Source organism: Nannobrachium achirus, assembly GCF_963921795.1.
Source record: "Nannobrachium achirus genome assembly, chromosome: 2".
In the NCBI taxonomy this organism is placed as follows: Eukaryota; Metazoa; Chordata; class Actinopteri; order Myctophiformes; family Myctophidae; genus Nannobrachium; species Nannobrachium achirus.
Window position 1 is genome coordinate 19,493,202 of NC_137811.1, and position 20,583 is coordinate 19,513,784.

The following is a 20,583-nucleotide window of genomic DNA, read 5'->3' on the forward strand; positions in this document are numbered from 1 at the left end:
ACGGTAAACCACCGGAAAAGCTGTTTGACGTCTTACCACATTCACGGAGGTGAAAGTGATAACACATCTTCTGCCTAACCCGGCCACAGCCATGTTTACTCACGTAGCGCGGCCATGAACTGCGGTGGGCGCACACACAGGGCGATCCGGGATTAGTTAAATATTATATATAAATATGATATAAAAACCTTGGCAGTGAATAGTGTATTGTTTTGGCGACACGATGGCAAGCGGTGTGTTAAGAGGTTCAGTGTCTTGCTCAAGGACACTTCAACACTAACCCAGGGTGAGCTAGGGATCGAGCCGGGAAACCTCCTGATTCCCAAGCGTCCGCTCTACCTCCTGAGCCAAAGACGTCGACAACAGCAGCAAAAGTACAACATTAAAGCCCCAATCCCAAATTTTCCAGGTTGGTTTTCCTGATTGAAACACTGTCCTCACATTAACCACTATATTTGTTTCTGACAAGTCATCGCCGTTGCGGGAGTTAAATCATAACACTGATATATTTTTAAATCTCATGGCATTTTACATCTGACAACATGAGAGAGACACAGGCCAAAAGTAAAACACATACTTTGAAGGCTCTGTCTGGATCCCTGTAACCTACTTTTATATGGAACTGAAAAACGTGTACGAATACACTCAGTTCTGTATCGTAACTGCAGTTTGAATAATAATATGGTTACAGAACAATAATGCTAGAATGTCTCTGAATTGCGACAGTTTAAGAGGAACTTCATGAGTCACCGTTGGACCAGTGGGTCTGTATGCATTATTGTTTCTTTGGAAAGATTCTGGCTCAAGATGTTTATAGACTTGGCTGGACATTCCCCCACTGGCGCTGGTTCAACCAAAGAAATAAGCAAACGCTTCCAGGAAATACACAATTGCAGAATGTAACACTTGTTGGTTGCATGGGAACCCAGTGGTTACATGATGGGCAAGAACGATTATTCATTTATTGTACGTTTAGTCAAACAGTCTTCTCTGTTAGAGCCTCCCATCAATGGAGAATAGTTTTTCTACCGAATCAAGAGATAGCATCAATCAATCAATCAATCAAACTTTATTAAGGACGCTTGGTCCATAGCAACATAAACATGACAAACAATACAGAGACAAACGAAGGCAGACATAGTCCACATAAAATCATAGATGCATATACAGGCTTACACGCCAATGGTTCCACAGTTTAGAGACAAACCTGACTCAATAAAGGCTAAGTCAAAATTAAAATGATACTGTTGGCAGAATCAGACAGCCTACACATACATTTGTACATAAGGTTCTGCAACACAGCGGAGCAGGTGGGTACACGATATTTACAAACATTTCACTTGCACTGCTGCATCGTGGCACTTTAAGCAGCATTCTCATGCCATCATTATAAGCAACATTGAGTTTTTGCGTACTGCTCTTTCTGTAGCGCTGCCACAAGTGGGAAGCATACATAGGTGTGCAAAAAGCTTTGAACAGTGTGGACTTCACAGAAGCTGAACACATGCTAATCTTACGGACAATTGTGTTGGCTTCTGCATATAACATTCTACGTTCACTGTAGAAGTTCCTATCATCAGATAGGTCATTTGTTAAATAATGGCCTTGACCTCATCACAGACCTTGAGGGCAGTACCAGACAGAGAACTTACTTACTTCTTATAATCATGATCATTTGACTTTCAAGTTCAACCCTAAGAGATGGCTTGAAAAGCAAACCAAACTTATAATCATGGGTAATTATCAGCTCCATGTGTCACTGCTGTCATTTGTATCCTTATTAAATATACTGTAATTGTTTTGTCTTTTGTACCTATGTTTACTTGTATTGTATTGATAGGTCTATGTTTTGTATTGATAGTTAGATCACCCTTTCTTAACAACCTGGTCAGGGACTACAGATTATCTCAAATGAGCTCTTTGATAACTCATGCTCATTTACATTGATCACGTGAAAACTGAATGTTGTTTTATGAGAATTGTCCCTGGTAAAAAATAAATAAATAAATAAACATACCAATATAAGAGCCAAAGTCATAAGAACCATATCCGTCCAAGTGTCTTGGGGGGTGTAATTTAGCATGCAGCCATCAAGATGATCAACTGCACCACTACCACATCAAATTGTAGCAGTACAGTGCATTTTACTTGACATTTACATTGGTTGCTGTGATGTGACTTAACGATGGTGACGATGTGTTAAAGGAACACTCCACTGGTCAGAAGTATTCCTTTAAGCGACTTTGAGTACTTAGAAAAGATATGAATTCCAGGTATTATTACGTGGCTTTGATCAAACCCTGTGTGTACGCGGTAGATTCCACAGTGTTGAGGGTGCATTTGGTTCCATTTGTACCCGCTTTGTTTTAAATGAACACTCAGCATTTCACTCTGTGTGTGTGTGTGTGTGTGTGTGTGTGTGTGTGTGTGTGTGTGTGTGTGTGTGTGTGTGTGTGTGTGTGTGTGTGTGTGTGTGTGTGTGTGTGTGTGTGTGTGTGTGTGTGTGTGTGTGTGTGTGTGTGTGTGTGTGTGTGTGTGTGTGTGTGTGTGTGTCCACAGGAAGCCCAGCCTCATTCAGGTCTCCTCCAGGCGTCCCTCATTTCCCTCTACACCATGTACGTCACCTGGTCTGCCATGACCAACAACCCTAGTAAGTCACTGACCGAACAGGCATCCACTTAGTGACTGTTTCTGTCCATCTATATAGTCCTCTGTCAAGTCCATATACAGATGAGTATACAGTCCTCTGTCCACCTGTACAGGCATCCATTTAGTCCATACATGGGCAACTGGCAGCCTGTATGCTTAATGCGGCCCGCAGGTTAATACCGGAATACTGATATATTATTGATTTCAGCTGTTACAATTCCTAACATGACCTGGTTTAATTCCCTCAGACTATATTAGTAGCTTAATGACTAGTATAGTAGTATTAAAATGTATTTTTTTTATGTCCAATGTATTTGTATTTAAGTTCATAAAGTTAACATGAGTATATAACTAAATGTGTTTGAAATTAAATCAAAATGTTACATTTCAGGATTCCAATGAAAAAAATAAGCCGATCTACAAGCTCAAAACGCATCGCAGCTATTTTTGCTTCTTTTGTATGAGATACTAGAATGACCAAGTAGGACGTAGCAATATGCAATGTGGCCCTCTGGAGTGAAGGTGGAAATATAGTGGCCCTCCCCATCATCAAAGTTGCCCACCCCTGATTTAGTCACTGCTGCCTCTTAATATGTTACCTTGCCCGCTGGCTTGCCTTGGGTACAAAAAGGTTTGAAAACCACTCTATGGTACAACATAGCTGAATAGCTGCAAATGTAAGCTACGGAAGGGTCCGTGCACTCTTGCTTTCAGGTGCACAGTTTATGTACTGCAGTATAATGTAGTCTGTCACCTGTTTCAGTTCTTTCAGTTTATTCTTGACTTATTTAAACATGCATCTCATCTCAGTTCAATTTCAACAGCAAAATGTATCATCAGCCCTGACAACTTTCTCTCATAGAAATTTTAAATCCCTGTTGAGCATATAATAATAATAATAAATATAGCTGCAAGCAGCGATAAAGTGGCCAAGGTAGAAAAAGTAGGAAAGCAAAAAAGCATCAAGGGAAAGCAAAGAAGAAATCAAAGAAAAACTAGAAGTAGTGTTCTTCCGAACAGGTCTCCAGCAGGTCAGGTGTTTTTTTTTTGGCCTAGTGGTGACTATAATGGGCCAAAGTCAAAAGGGTACCACGTGTTCTTTGGCCTTTCACGGCAATCGGACGCTGCATGCGGGATTTGAGGCATTTTGTTCCAAAAATGGGTTTTGCAAAAACCCTGACCCGCTGGTGGCGCTATAACAGGCCAATGTGAGAAGGGTGGCATCTGTTCCTTGGCCTAGTGGGAATGTGCGTGCAGAATCTCACACAAATAGCAGGCTGCGTTTGAGACATTTTGTTCAAAAAGGAGCAATCCTGCAAACCTTGGAATTCAATGTTAGCCAATTAGATAGAATATGATATTGGACAAATCCGTCATGATTACATCACTGTAGAGATACTGTGTGCCCATTTGTGTGATTATCGGATAAAATCTGAAGGAGTAATATTGAAGAATGCGTTTTCGGCCTTCTGGTGGCGCTATAAATGACAGAGACTCTGCCGATTTTACACTAATCGGCATAGTTATTGGTAAAAGCACAAATTGACCTCTACACAACATGTATGCAAAATACTATATGCAACAGACATAAAATAGTTCCAAAGAACTCCTCAAGGTTTTAACTCAATATCTTTATTTTCCAACTTTTTCATTAGTTGTCTTTGTTGAAGAGTTGGTCATCAGGTTGTAAACCTTCAAAACAGAGGGTTAACAACCTAGCCATTTTCAGGCATGTCTTTTAAATCACAATGTTTTCAAATAGTAAACGTCTTCAAATAAGTATTGTGAAGTCTGAACCCAAACCAGCACACGGAAACAGTTCTCAAGGTGAAAACGCAATAAGCGTTGTTTTATTCAATGGGGCGTTCCCCTAAAACATGAAATAAAGTTTTAACTCAAAATATGCTTCTTTCCAGAACTTAACAAACAGGGGTTACATTCGAAACATATGTTTCACAGTATGCCGTTGCTTCCATTAACACATGCCATTTCTCTTCCAAGACTCAGATGCAGCTCCTAATTTGCCTACAATGGGAACAGATAGAACCACCATTAGCAATGTGGCAAAATACAGAGCAAATGTGCGACAGAGGAGAACATAGTGGAGTTTTGCTTACTGCTCGATGGAAGAGTCCCTTCGAGAGCCAGCTACACAGTGAAGCGGTGGTTAAGAGCAAAAACATTTGGATTGCCTGACTCGGAGAAGCTGTGTTGCGGCCAGGTGCTGACAAATCAAACTGATTGCAACAAGCAGCCATCTTAGCTGCTGCATTCTGGGAAATGTAGTTTTTCTGAAAACCAAACTAAGCCATCAGTTAGATTCAGTTAACATGCACGCACGCACGCACGCACGCACGCACGCACGCACGCACGTGCACACGCACACGCACACGCACACGCACACACACACACACACACACACACACACACACACACACACACACACACACACACACACCTGTGCCTAACCATTCTGCATTAGAGGTGGGATTTATGGCTCTTTGAAGTGAGACAGTACCATCGATCTGGCTCAATAAAAAGAGCCGTTCAAAAGACTGGCTCATTTGGCTCCTTGTATATTTATATATTTTTAAGAAGAATTTGTTTAAACATGAATCCACAAGGTGGCACCACATTCCTCTGCTGACAGTTGAGATCACAATTTAGTATTTACCCTTTTCATAAAATGTGTGTGTAAATTAAGCTACCTTGACTTTTGTTATTCATAAAACACCCAAAAAAAACAAGCAGGCAACAATGAACTCGCTCCTTCACTTGTTCTCTCTCTCTCACTCACTCACTGTACTCAGTCAGTACTCAGTGGAGTAGCAAGGAGATGTTGAATTGGGGGGAGGGGGTCTCCCCCCCAAATGAACGGCTCTCTACTGCGCGAACCGGATCCCAACGTTCACTTCAAAGAGCCGTTCAAAAGATTCGGTTCGTTCGCGAACGTCCCAGCTCTATTCTGCATCTAGCCTAAGGCCCAGATCATGGGAAAACCCTACTCACGTCAGGGTGGGGGGTCCCCAGTTCAAATATGATTCTTTTTGGTTTCAGTGATATTTGGACTTACCCTCTACGGTAGTTCATCATGAAAATTTTACTTTGCATGTATGTTTTAGAGGCAGAAGAATAATTTGCATAAAACTTGCAATGTTGATTGAATTATTAAAAAAGCATGTTTCAATTTAAAAAAAAAACGATCTGACAGATCTTTAGATATTGGTCCAAAGTTCATGTAAAAAAAAGTTCCGTGCACGTGACGCGAAAGTTCCGGAATAAAAGCGGGTTTAAGTGTTTTACAAACTGCTCAAAATGGCGGAAAATCTAAGGGCGGAGCTTACTTAACAAAGACACAGATGTCTTCCGCTTGAGTCAAGGCACGCGTGTAAGCAAGTTGCATGTCTTCAAACGAAACGAGGCATGACTTATGCCCCTTTAAAGTTTGAGTTTTCAAACGCTTCGTATAGCGCCCCCCTTTGGCCAATTGGAGTAAGATTGCTTTCAGTGATATTTGGACTAACCCTCTACATATTTGCCAAATGCCATGAACGTGTCACTTTGCATGTATGATTTAGAGGCAGAAGAATAATTTGCATAAAACTGCAACATTGAGTGAATTATTAAAAAATAATGTTTCGCTTTAAAGAAAATCCGCCTAACTTTTCAGACCGTATTGGTCCAAAGTTCATGTAAAAAAAGTTTCGCGCACATTACGCGAAAATCCCAGGAGGAGATACATTTTTACTGTTTTTCATATAATTCAAAATTGTGGGAGAAGTAAAGGTCAGAGGTCAAAAGTCAGAGCGTAAAAGTTGTTCGGCATGAGGAGACGCATAAGTGTATACAGGTTTCATTGCTGTACCTGAAACAGGGCATGAGCTACACCAGTTCAAAGTTGGCATTTTTCAAAGGCTTCCTACAGCGCCACCCTTTGGCCGATTGTTGCGAGCTTCGCGTTTTAGCCGTTTGGCATAGTCCTCTGCCATACTGCCGAGTTTCGTAAAAAGCGACTGCACGGTCTAGCCGCTAGAGCAAAAGTGGCGGAAGAATAATAATAATAATAATAGTGCTGAAGTCCAATATCAATGAGTGGCCATTTGCCACTTCGTGGCCTTGGCCACTAATAATGGTAATGCATGCAGCATACTCTTTCCATCTTGGTTCTCTGGAGGCTGTAGAGCTGTGTTTTTTTTACCACCATGACGGCTTGCCTTCACTAATTAGGCGAGCACATCACGGGCAACAGCTGGTGCTGCTATTAGCCAAGCTTCCAACCTCATCTACGAGAGTGTGGTGCTTGAATCTCCCCCGACACATAAAGCTGAGTCTATTCCACGCCACTGTGGAGTCTGTCCTCCTGTATGGCTGCGAAAGCTGGACCCTGACACCCACCAGGATGAAGCTGGCCGGCCACTGCCACAGACATTGGGAGCTTCCGGCCAGCAGGCTGGTCCTGTGGGAACCGACGCGCGGGCATCGATCGCGAGGACGTTCCACGTCAACGTATGTGGACGTCCTGAAGAAGGATGCGGGAGCTGAAAGCTCTTCAGAGCTGGCCGGGTGTATGGAGAACCGGAAAGATTGGAGACTCCGATGGAAGCTCGTCTGAGGACGACCGAGAGAGATACTGTAGTGCTTCTGCAAGTCTGAATCATTGGTCCACAGAAAGCTCAAGAACGCAGAACAACTGGGCCACTCGACACAGCAATACAGTCTCTGAACAATCAATAATATAGCCTCGATATTCATTACAATTATTGGTGGTCTCCCTACTCTTCCCTTGAGACAAACCCTGGTGTTGGGTAGGAGAAGGACACTGGTTTATTATAAGTGCTACTGCCTGAAGCTCATGAGTGCCGTGTTTCTCCTTGCCAAGAGTGGATTCCCTCTTGTATGACCGCTGGTAAATGTTTGGTTTCCCATACAGGAGACCCAGGGTTCCAAACCCAAGTGTTAACACTTGCAATTAGAGGACAACTTACAGATTGTAGCTTTGAATTTAAATGTGGATCCGTGGCCGCATATTACATTTATGGGACCTTGAAATTTAAATGGTTGAGAGAGAATCACTAGTTTAAACTATCCATAACAAAACAATCCGAATACTCTGCAGTCTGCATGGTGGAGACAGGTGTAAAGGTGCATGCTGTGTGCGGTACATAATATTTGCACATTTATTATCTTTCCAGTAGGGGTGGGCGATATGGAAAAATACAATATCATAATATTTTCCCAAGCTGTATCACAAATCACGATACACTATTTTATCACAATTCTTTTTCACGTTGGTTTTTATGGTTATTTTTCAAGTGACTTGACAAAAACTAGACTCTCTGGGTTCCTTTTGGTAGGTCTAAATTGAACTTTACAAGTATGTAACTCTGACATTATACAAATTTGTATACTGTCAGAGTTAAGTGGAGACCTTGACATTTTAAAGTTTGAGAACTACTTATTTAGACCAAAATGCAGGTTTAAATCTCATTCAGCAATGAATCTCTTTATTAACGATTACACAGGATTTTTCCTCAAGGCTGCTTTGTTGTATCACGATGTATAATACGATATCTCTGAAAAGGCGTATGTATTGTGGAGACATTGTATCGTCTCAACGATATTTATCACCATATCGCCCACCCCTACTTTCCAGACAGGAATTGTAACCCCAGCCTGCTGAGTCTGGTGTCCAACGTGAGCCTGGTAGAACCCACCCCGGGCCCCGACGGCACCACTGAGCCTCATGTGCAGTGGTGGGACGCCCAGGGCATCGTGGGCCTCATCATCTTCCTCCTCTGTACCCTCTATGCCAGGTGAGGCGGGCATGTGTTGAAGTCTAATCTGTACCCTCTATGCCACTGGTTCTCAACCTTTTCAGGCCGCAACCGCCAGAATAATCATATTTTAACTGGAGACCTCCCCAGTCCCCACCCTACGAGCACTAAGAGTTGAGGCATTACATTTTGTATAACACGGCTCTCTTATGAAAATAGCCGACAACGCCAACAATTTCTGCCTCTAATATTTGACAATTTGGCCAATATTTGATTTGTCATTTTAGAGGTATTAAAAAGTCCTTAATTTGTCACTTTAGAAATGTGCAGATCATGCTCTCTACACTTAAACTTTATGTTGGTTTGTTTACTTTTGAGAGAGAAAACAATGTTGCTCATTAGGTTAATCTTCCGGGGACCCCCCCAAAATAATTTGGGGACCCACAGGTTGAGAACCACTGCTCTGTGCCAGGTAAGGCGGGCACCTGTTGAAACCTAATCTGTTCTTGTTCATACAACAGTGACACTCGCCGAAAAATGTGAGATGTACCGATAGAATGTTTTCCTTCCCGGTTCCGATACCATCGTGTAATTTAAAAACAATCTAGGACAGTGACTCAAAGGGACCTTTTCCACCGGCAAAGAACCGGTTCGGGTTCTTTCTCCTGCCTATGGGATGGCAACTTTCTGGGAACCTTGGTTTGTTCTTGCGAACCGGCCGTGAACCAACTTTTATGGTTCGGAACCAACTCCGGTTCTCAGTGGAAAAGCTCACCTCTGGTTCATCCCATAGGCCGGAGAAAGAACCCAAACTAGTTCTTTGCCGGTGGAAAAGGCCCCTTTAAGTGGCTTCCAGGGACTCTCTGGGTTCCTTGAGGTATGTCTCAGACTCAGAGTGTACTAATAGAACCAAATCGTTCCATTGGTTCCATTTGTACACTCAGAGTTACAGTCCTTGAAATGAAAAAGAAGAACCACTGATCTAGGAATAAATAAAGATGTACAGTTTACCGTTTATAGTTTAGGCATTTAGCAGACGCTTTTAATCCAAAGCGATTTACAATAAGCAGGTAATACATCACTATAATAAGCAGGATAATAAGTCTGTAGGCTGTAGAGCTGTGTAGTGCATCTACAAGTTAATAAAACGTTTTGAGCTTTTAGATCTGCTCCTTTTGATGCTTTTGTGTGACGCTGCAGGGAGTTCTTTTACGAAAAAAATTTAAAAAAAGGTTACTGTCACTCATTCACCCTTCCTCTCCCCTCCTCCTCCAGTGTCCGTTCTTCCAGCAACACCCAGGTGAACAAGCTGATGCTGACGGAGGAGGGGTCCTCGGGCGCGGCGGGAGGGGAGGTGGGGGAGGACGGGGTGATGAGGGCCGTGGACAACGAGGAGGAGGCGGTGGCCTACAGCTACTCCTTCTTCCACTTCCACCTGTTCCTGGCCTCCCTGTACATCATGATGACCCTCACCAACTGGTACCGGTACGTATCTATCTGGACTGGCTCGTGTTTTATTTCTGCTCAGACCGTTCAGTCAATAACGATTCGTGTCTCAGATCTTAGCTTTAGGACTGAAGAAGGAAGGCACTGGAGACAACTCGGGGCAATTAGCCAGTAGCTATGCCCCTCCCCTAAAAGCTTTTGTCCAATGCTGCTAGCTTAGCTAGCTTGCCAAGGCTGTTGCCAAGGCAAACCTTGGCAAGCAGGAAGTTATTCTAAGCTAGCATTGGACAAAAGCTTTTTGGGAGGGGCATAGCTACTGGCTAATTGAAGACTTTTTAATAACAGAGTGCCGTCAAATAACGTGACCCGATGAAGATGTATCGACGTCGAAACGTTGTCACTTTATTTGCCTTTAATTGTCAGAGTTTGCTCTTGTGCCTTTCATAATTATCAGTCCCGCTCCTGAGATGCACCGGACCAGCCTGAATTTGGCTTGAGGCGTGGTTCATTGATTGATTGAATACTTTATTAGACAGAAATGTAAAACAGCACAAGGCACAGTCAGGCATTTGGGCTTAAGGGATAACACAAAAAGGTCCTGTGGACTTGTTTCCATTGTTGTTCTATAATGGTGGAATCCATTTGTTCTTATCTTTAGAACTGTCTGTGACTGTACACACTTATTTGAAAGGGATGATCAGGTTCCTATCTGCATTTGGTTGCACAACACACGTAGGCTTGACTGAGATTAATATTTTGTCATACGATAGTGTCACTTGCTGAAGAATAGATCTACAAGCCCATTGCGCGTCGCATCATGACATTCATTTCAGACGTGTTCTGAGCTTGTAGAAAGCAACAGGATTTGCCTGCGTCGTGATGATATCAAAAACCACTGCCATTCCCCCCTCTACCACTAGAGGGCAAAGGCCTCGAGACGTGCCCAGGAGGCTACCCTTCACAGTGATTGTAGTTTATTACAGCTTTACATCTCAACAGCACCATGTTCAGCATGGTGAGAGATAAATGGCCTATTCTCAGCCTCTAATTAAAACACTGATCTTGTATTGATCGGGTGCAGTTAAAACCTCCACAAATTAGACAACGTAGTGTTGTTTTTAAGTACTACTTATTAACCACAACAACCCTAGCGTACCCTTTCTGGGCATTCGACACAAATAGCAAATCTACAAGCTCGCAAAGCAACATGTTGCGAGCTTGTAGATCAGCTATTTTTGGCACATACAGTATTTGGTGTAGAGAGGTACGTCTTTTACGATGCACTCTTGCTTTCAGGTGCACAGTTGATGTACTAACCCTAACCCTTTATAATGTAGTCTGTCACCTGTTTCAAGTCATACCAAATATTATTCTTGACTTATTATTTAAACTTAGAGGGGAGAAAAAATGCATCTCATATAGGCTCAACACCTATTTTGGGATTTTAAATTTCCATGAGAGAAAGTTGTCAGGGCTGATGATACATTTTGCTGTTGAAATGTATTGGCACGGAAAAGTTTGGGAACTAGTACTGGCCTAACCCAGGCCTGAAAAATACATAAGAATGTCTTCTAAATCACTCAAAGTTTTTAATTTCAAGTTCCCCTATAATAAGATGGATCTTAACGCGGTCCCCCATCTCAAAATATTTAGTTCCAGAAGAAAAGATTTTAGTTAAAAATGTTCACTTTAAAAGAATACATATTCTAAGATTTGCACAAATTTCCATGTTTTTTTTTCTTCAAAAATAGCAGATCTACAAGCTCATATGCCGCGCTATGAGCTTGTATATCTGCTATTTTTGAATAGCCAAAGTATTAAAAAAACGATGGTTAAAGTGGTTACGTGACGCAGATGCGTTCCCGGGTCTTACTGGGCTAAATAATAGTAAATGGTATGTCCTCTTTGTGTGCCCCCTCCAGGCCAGACACCACCATGCAGGCCATGCAGAGCAGCATGCCAGCTGTGTGGGTGAAGATCAGCTCCAGCTGGCTGGGTCTGTCCCTCTACCTCTGGACGCTGGTCGCCCCGCTCGTCTTCCCAGACCGAGAATTCAACTGACGAGCTCGTCCTCGTCACCGTCGTTACCTTTCGTCATGAAGTGGTTGTATAGTTGCCGTTTTTATCTTAACCTTAGAGTTCTACTATGAAGGATATTGTAAAGGGAAGAAATGTTTATTTGATGATTATTATTTCCGTTATAGTTTTTGAGGTTTGTTCATTCCTCTTGGCTGCTTCCTTTGATCATTTCTGTGAAGTTGTAGGGTAGAAAAGAAATCTGTCACTTTTTTTTCTTTTTAATCGTCATGCTGACCACAACAGGGTTTTTTTTTTGCCACGTGAAGTTGTTTGATTTGCCAACGTAGTCTGTCTTCCTATAACGTGGCGATTTCACCAGGAAGCTCAGACACTATAGCAATGCCTCAGTAATAAGGTGCATAAGTAATGACTCGGTAATAAGGTACGCAAGTAATGACTCAGTGTAATAAGGTACAGACTGTAAGATCAAAAAGTGATTGTTTATACATCTGTCACTCCCGAGCATGTGCAAATATGTAACCAAATAGGTCCACTTGGTTACAATAACACTGAGGATTTCACTCAGGCAGGTGCACACATAGACATCAAAGGGTTAGACTCGAGCCCCTGCCCTTTTATCCATCTGTAAAAAGTGCCCTCTCCAGCCCATGAATGCAGTTTTTACTATGGTGAAAGAAATGCCCTCGTTTCCAAGCCATACCTGAAGGCAGCATTCAAGAGAATGTCCGTGTCCAAACTCTCCTGAAGTAGAATGCAGCAACTTTGAAATCAAGCATCGAAAATAGCCGACCTCCAAGTTCACAATGCATCGCAGCGCGACGCGTTGTGAGCTTGGAGGTCTGCTATTTTCGATGTTTTCACCAAAAAGCCCTTTTAGAAATTTCAGCCCCTGCCTCTCTAACATTCTCTGCAGCACGTCCCTGATTTCACTGTAAACTCAATTCCTCACATGTTTCAGTGAGGGGGATTCCATCTCAGACAGAAGTAAACAAGGCCTGTGTGTGTGGGGGGGTTTCCCTGATTGTCAGGGAAACCCTCTTCGGAGCCCCCCTGTGAGCCTGGGTGCAGCACTGAGATAAGAGCAGGGCTGGGGGCACACCCCGTTAGTTAGCTAACCACCACCACATACACAGAGCTCCCCTCCTGCACTGCAGTCTGCATTAGGGGTGTAACGATATAGTAACTGTATCGAAATATCGTTTTTAACTCATTTAGTGCCACCCCTTTCACCACTAGAGGGCGCCCAGTGGCCATAGAAAATCCCATAGAGATATGCTGGTATATGCAGAAGCCCTGCAGCCATGACTTGCCTGAACACTTTCCTTTGTGCATGTACAGGAAGAGGATGAAGTTAGCTTGAAGTTAGCTATTGGCTACCAAGCATTTTAGAAGCCTTATTTTCGTCAACTTAGCCATGATTAAACCTTGCACACCTCATGCATGGGAAAAAAACAGAGAAGAATGAGCTCTAAAAAATCCAATGCAATCCTGGATTGCATTGGAGTGGATTTGTGCAGTTTGTTCACAGCTTTCAAACAAAAAAATCCGATTGGAAATCCGTTCAGGCATTCTTGAGATAATCGCCATTATGTTTTACATGTTATGTAAACAAACATGGCTGCCCTGTATGTTAGATGGGGTTGTATGGGGGTGGAACATGCAAAATCGCGATTGAAATCATGTTCACTAGATTTGATGGGGTCCAAAAAAAAAATTTCAAAAAATTTTTTTTTTTTTTTTTATATCCCGAACTAGTTCGGGATAGGCACTCTGGGATGCGATAATATATCCCGAACTAATTCGGGATAGGCACTCAATGAGTTAAGAAGAAAAAATGAAAAGGAGGGGTTTAATTACTTTTCCTTTCCATATAGCTACACTGGTCTATCGATAAATGTGTGTAATCTCTGGGTTCATGTCAAGGTGCAGGTTTGTCAATATACAATGTCCATGTATTTGGCAGATAATCACTGTGTTTACTTATTTATATCCATAATAATACATGTTTCCCTTAAAAACCTGCACTATCCACACCTTTCACACAGATTTAATTTCTTTGCTAAGTAGGTACTATATCGATTTTAAATCAATGAATCGTATCGTATCGCCATGAATGAACCAATATCGTCCATGTATCGTATCGTCATATGTATCGAATCGCTATTAAAATGTATCGTTACACCCCTAGTCTGCAAGCATGCAGCCCCGGATTGCTGCTGCTTCTTGACGGGCCTCTGGGCGCATAACGCAACAATGATGACATTAAAAACAACTGCACTCGCAAGTAACAGTCTTTTTAGTAGTCTTTTCAGCCTCAGGCTGAAAAGACTACTAAAAGACTATTACTTTAGGGCAGGCGTCTTCAACGTTTTCAGGCCAAGGACCCCTTAGCCGAGAGGGAGATGAAGCAGGGACCCCCACTACATATCGTATAAAATTGTGTTGCAGATGTTCATCGATTTCTTATACAGCTTGTCTGACAGCACAGTATCATCTGTGTAGTTTGGATTAATGTGTATTTTCATACATTTAACCACTTTAACTGTCAATACCTACTAGTCTGCTCTTCTTTTCCCTCTGCACCAATCCTCTGTGCAACCCGTACTGAAAGCAATTTAAATTCTAGCGGAAAACAGAACAATTTTGTAGTGAATGTTGAAAAACCGGGAGTGTTTTAGAGATATTTGTCAGGACACAGCTTGAAATCGGGACGTCGGGTCACCCTATGTTACTCGTGAGCGAGGTTGTTTTTGATGTTGGTATTGCTTGGAATCTTAAAAGATTTCAGTTCCTGTGTAGCTGTTGAGCGCACCGAACCTTTGAAGTGACCGATAGCACAGCAGGTCATATCCTCTGCTATTTTAGGGCTGCGACTATTGATGATTATCTTGATTTATACCGGTGTCTCGGTGTAAAATAATAGCACATCCACGAGCTCACGCACTGCGACACGTTGTGAGATAGTAGTTTTTTCTCTTTTCCAATTCAAGACATGCACAACAACAATGCAGTATAACAACAATGCAGTATAAATCAGGTTTAAGAAGATAAATCTATAGTTGCATCCCTAGAATTGCTGAGGATATCCCCTCACCTTATATGTCCAAAACCACGTTTTGAGCTTGTAGATCTGCTACTTTTGATGCTTTTGTGTGACGCTGTTGTATGATCAAGAAGGGCATTTATTCATCCATCCATCCATCTTCAATCGCTTATCCCGAATCGGGTCGTGGGGGTAACGGTTCCAACTGAGATTTCCTTTCCTGAGCAACTTCTTCCACTCCCTCCGGGAGTATACCAAGGCGTTCCCTGGCCAGTGTGGAGATATAATAATTAATCTGGTCTTTGGTCTGCCGTGGCGTCTCCTCCCAGTGGGATGTGCATTGAGGACCTTCCAAGGAAGGCGCTTGGGAGGCATCTGTACTAGATACCCGAACCACCTGAGCTGACTCCTTTCCAGGTGTAGGAGCAGCGGTTTACCCCAAGTCTCTCTTGGGTGACTGAACTTCTCACCCTATCTCTAAGGGAGATACCAGCCACCCATCTGAGAGAAAACCCATTTAGTCCGCTTGTACCCGCAACCTTATACTTTCGGTCCTGACCCACACTTCAGGGCATTCGTTTGTGAAAAAATACAAAAATAATGAACCGTAGCTGGTTCATCTCTGGTGCTTTGCCCCTCTGTGCCACTCCACTGTGTTTGGCATTGTTATAATGCAATACAGTCTGTGGAGCAGACTGCTGTGCAGGAGGGAGACATCAGTTGATCTGTAGCATATCATCACAGTGCAAGGTGCTGATGATTATTATTATAGGGTTGCACCGATATATCAGCCGTATATTCACCTCGTTGACCACCTTTGGCATATTGGCAAATAAGTTGACATTCCCAGATGTTTATCTGCTGTTTTGAGACAAAACATTTTTGGCACTGGCTTATGTTGGTGTGTTGGTTATCTGTAGCGTACCAAGCTGTATTTGAAACATATATACCATATTTCTTTGCAAAAAGGGGCAATTAATAACAACCAAAGCGTTACTTTTGAAGCAAATCTGAGTGCTACAGCGTAAACATTGCCATGAAAAAAGACCACGCACCCCCAGCTGTACACAGCTAAAAGAGTTAAGATGGGCCCAGAATGTCCATCTCAGTTCATATCCCTAGTGCTGTTGATATAGTGTGGTACGATGCGTCCACAAAACAGCTCCCGTAGGATTTTTGTGCTAAAATTGATTTTTTTGCAGATCCTGGTTCTATAGAGTCCAAACTATGAGAAAATGATGGGTGCCAACTTTTCCGGACCCCCGCCCCCTTTCTGGGGGTCATCTAGTTTGGGACCTCCCAGAACAGTACGCCAGCCAGTTAATGTCCAATTTTCTTAATATTAGGGTTGTTTTGTAGGTTTTAAAACATTCTGAGTTCATTTATTACACTTTTGAAGCAGCCAGAATAAGCTTTCTAACTTTTGGTTGGGGTCTTTCCTCACCTGGGACCCCCTAGACGGACGCCTGTGCCTATCTCAGTACTCGCTCTGCTCCTGCTCCAGAACAATGTCATATTAGATCATAATTGAAGCATAAAAGTTTTTTTCTGAAAACAAAAATAAGTAGTAACACATACCAGGGGTCTTCAACAGGGGGTTCGGGACCCCTGGGGGTCCTCAAAGTTACTACAAGTGTGATACGAAGTGTACTTCTAAGGATTTCTTTGCTAAAATGTATTTTTTACTGCTTTGGCTTTTATAGGGACCAACTTTTCAGAAAATGATGGGTGTCAGATTTTCCTGACCCCTGCCCCCTTTCTGGGGGGGGGGGGGGGGGGGGGGGTCATCTATTTTAGGACGCAGAACAGTATGCCAGAACAGTATGCCAGCCAGTTAATGTCCAATTTTCATAATATTAGAGTTGTTTTGAAGAGTTCATATATTGCACTTTTGAAGCAGCCAGAATAACCTTTCTGACTTTTGGTGGGGGTCTTTCCTCACCTGGGACCCCCGTAATGACCCCTGTGCCTATCTCAGTACTCAATACAGTCCTTGCTCTGCTCCTTCTCCAGAACAGTGTCAAATTAGATCATAATTGAAGCATAAAAGCTTTTGTACCTGTAGTAGCTTATACCAGGGGTCTTCCAAAGGGAGTCCGGGACCCCCAGGTGTCCTCAGAGTTACTACAGGGGGCCAGCCAAACGGCTATTTCAGTTTTGGCCCTATTCTTGCAACCAGTTCTGCAATTTGCGATCTATTTTTGAATAATATTAGAAACTGTATTAGTATTCTCAGTATTATTTACTAGTAAGATGCCTCAGGGCGCCAATTCTTTGCTATCTGGCCAGTGATGTATATCGGACCAGTTACCCATATATGGAGACCCCTGGTACCCATATATGGAGATCCATGTACTGTATATAGAGATATGCTATGAGAGCCCAAACATGCTGACTCAGTTATTTGTTATGTGAAAGTCCTATGATGTCTATGACAACTGACATCATACTCTTTTATGCCCATACTTGGAGATCCCTGTCTATAGAACCAGCCACACAGTCACAGATATGGGCTGTCTTGGCCATCTGTCTTGGCCATATATGGATTCTGTTAGTGTGGCAGGACTTCATATTCCCATATGAAGTCCTGTTAGATATGGGCTTAATATTGAAGACATCAAGGAACTCCATATATGGTCATAAAAGGGATTCTGTTAGTGTGCCATCACAGTGAAGTCAGAGTGTGATGTCAGAGCGGACACGCAGAACATGTCCATTTACCACACACACACGCACACACACACACACACACACACACACACACACACACACACACACACACACACACACACACACATCTTGTCATACATCTTGAATGTATGACCTCAGCATCAAAGGCTGGATTGGGGTATGTCCCTGTGACAAACTATTATCATGTCCACTGTCCAGGGGTACATCAAGTACATCAAGTACATCAAGCTGCCTCACAGAAACAGGACATAGACTCCTGCCCTATGCTGGGCAAGGCTTACTTTTTTCCATCAACATTGGAGTCATTGGAGCACTTTGGTCCAACAACCCCGCATCTGTGATAATGCAGGGTAATGGGATGGGATTTCAGTCAAAGAACTTGGAGCTGCACTACTACCACATATCCTCCATGCCAACTACGTCACAATGCAGTATAAATTATACCTGACAAATTGCCCCGAGCTTCCACCAATTGAAGAAAATGGATGGAATTCAGAGAGTGGGGGGTATTTTCCAGTCAGATGTCTTGGCTGACTGGGAGGTTGGGGTGACCAGAGATTTGGCTGGCCCCATGTAGTAACTCTGAGGACACCTCCCAGACCCCCTGTGGAAGACCCCTGTTATTAGCTACTCATTTTTGTTGTCAGAGCCCAGCTACAAAAGCTTTTATGCTTCAATTATGATCTAATTTGACACTGTTTTGGAGCAGGAGCCCAGAAAGGACTGTAATGTCCCAGGTCCCAGGTGAGGAAAGACCCCCATCAAAAGTCAGAAAGGTTATTCTGGCTGCTTCAAAAGTACAATATATGAACTTAGAATGTTTTAAAACCTTCAAAACAGCTCTAATATTATAAATTGGACATTAACTGGCTGACATACTGTTCTGTGAGGTCCTAAAATAGATGACCCCCCAGAAAAGGGGCAGGGGTCAGGAAAATCTGACACTTATCATTTTCTGACAGTTTGGTCCCTATAAAAGCCAAAGCAGTAAAAAAATTAAGTTCAGCTAAAGAAATCATTAGAAGTACACTATGTAGTAACTCTGAGGACCCCCTAGGGGTCCCGAAGCCCCTGTGGAAGACCCCTGGTATTTGCCTACTACTCATTTTTGTTTTTAGAGCCCAGCTACAAAAAACATTTATTCAATTATGATCTAATATGAAAATTTTCTGGAGCAGGAGCAGAGTGATTACCGAGATAGGCACAGGGGTACGTCTGGGGGGTCCCAGGTGAGGAAAGACCCCAACCAAAAGTCAGAAAGGTTATTCTGTCTGCTTCAAAAGTGTAATAAATGAACTCAGAATGTTTTAAAACCTACAAAACAATCTTAATATTAAGAAAATTGGACATTAACTGGCTGGCGTACTGTTCTGGGATGTCACAAACTAGATGACCCCCAGAAAAGGGGCGGGGGTCCGGAAAAGTTGGCACCCATCATTTTCTCATAGTTTGGACTCTATAGAACCAGGATCTGCAAAAAAATCAATTTTAGCACAAAAATCCTACGGAAGTACACATCGTACCACACTAATATCCTGAACTTCACATTGCAGAATGTTAAATGCTCTCTAGTGTTGTTGACAACAACTTGTTGACATGAAAATGGGAATTCTCATTTGTGTGGCAGTTTACGTAACAATGATGCATTTCAGTGATGACGTCACGTGTTGCTGTTTAAATGGTGTTGGTGGGTGGTACAGTAATTTCATGCATCGTCTATTTGCCTCTTATTTGAATGTGAATAGAAATTCAAATCTAATCAGTATATTTTGTATGTAAAGTAACATATAGTGAGAATGTTTTTTGGCACAATCTGGAGAAAGAAAAACGTTGAAATTGTCTACAACATACACAGTTATGTATTTTACAACATTTCAAATGTATGAACCGAATCTCATGTTATTTTCTCTGGCTGCTTTTATGGATTGTATGTATTGTGAGTGTAAATGACTGGCACAATTCAGTCATGTTTTAAATGAGGCATGTAGAAAATAATATAGTCGGTATTTCAATATGTTCACCCTGCTAATGAATTCATTCATCGGTTGGGACGGTGATCCTTCAGTATTGATTGAATGAAGAATTGTCAGCTAGAAGCAATGTTTTCTAAAAGAGAAAAGTGCCTTTCTATAGTCCTGCATTTCAAAAAGATGAAGAACACGTTGATATCATAATTCCTATGCGTACTTATTGTGCCTTCCTTGCCTGAAGTAAGACATGATGGTGACTCAGCCGTTTTGCATGCCTCAAGGCAACAGGCCCGTTTCATTCAATGATATCGGTAAATGTTTCTGTAAATAGTGTTTTTAATAAAGTGGCCTCGCTCTGATTCGGGTAAATTGTGTGTTAATTATTTCTCTGTGTTATTACTCTGTGTGTGTGTGTGTGTGTAGCCTAGGGCTGTCACGATGTGACATTTTACATGACGATTAATTGTCACTCAAATAATTGGCGATTAACGATTTAATTGTGTTTTTGACGTTGACAATTACATTTCTGTTTGGCTTTTAGGCTTTGAAGCTGAATATACAAAAAAATTACTGACATATTTGACAACTTCATACTTAAAAAATAACATTGATAGTGGAAATAGCCGATCTACAAGCTCACAACGCGTCGCATCGCGACGCGCTGTGAGCTTGTAGATCTGCTATTTCCACTATTTTTTAATTTTTTTTAAAAATATCAATATATGAACATTTTTCAACATGGAAACGATTATGACGATTATGAAAAATAATCGCGATTATTTCAAAAAAAATCACGATTAGACGATTATGTAGTAATTGTGACAGCCCTGTGTGTGTGTGTGTGTGTGTGTGTGTGTGTGTGTGTGTGTGTCCCTGTCCCTGTCCCTGTCCATAAATGTCCAAACTTTGCCCACTAGGTGGTACTCCAAGTCTTTCAGTCATGCTTGTTATTATCATCCAGTCAGCAACA

The 20,583-nt window shown here is 42.2% G+C and overlaps 1 protein-coding gene across 1 annotated transcript in view; it reads left to right on the forward strand.

Moving 5' to 3' along the window:
• The window catches only part of serinc2l (serine incorporator 2, like), a 33,784-nt gene extending 13,812 nt beyond the window's left edge, over positions 1–19,972 (forward strand). Inside the window, exons 7-10 of the mRNA XM_080750881.1 lie at positions 2,560–2,650; positions 8,303–8,462; positions 9,699–9,908; positions 11,792–19,972. Coding sequence (XP_080607007.1) covers positions 2,560–2,650; positions 8,303–8,462; positions 9,699–9,908; positions 11,792–11,930 — 600 coding nt within the window. The 3' untranslated portion in view covers positions 11,931–19,972. The remainder of the gene's footprint in view (positions 1–2,559; positions 2,651–8,302; positions 8,463–9,698; positions 9,909–11,791) is intronic.
• The last annotated feature ends 611 nt before the right edge of the window (positions 19,973–20,583 follow it).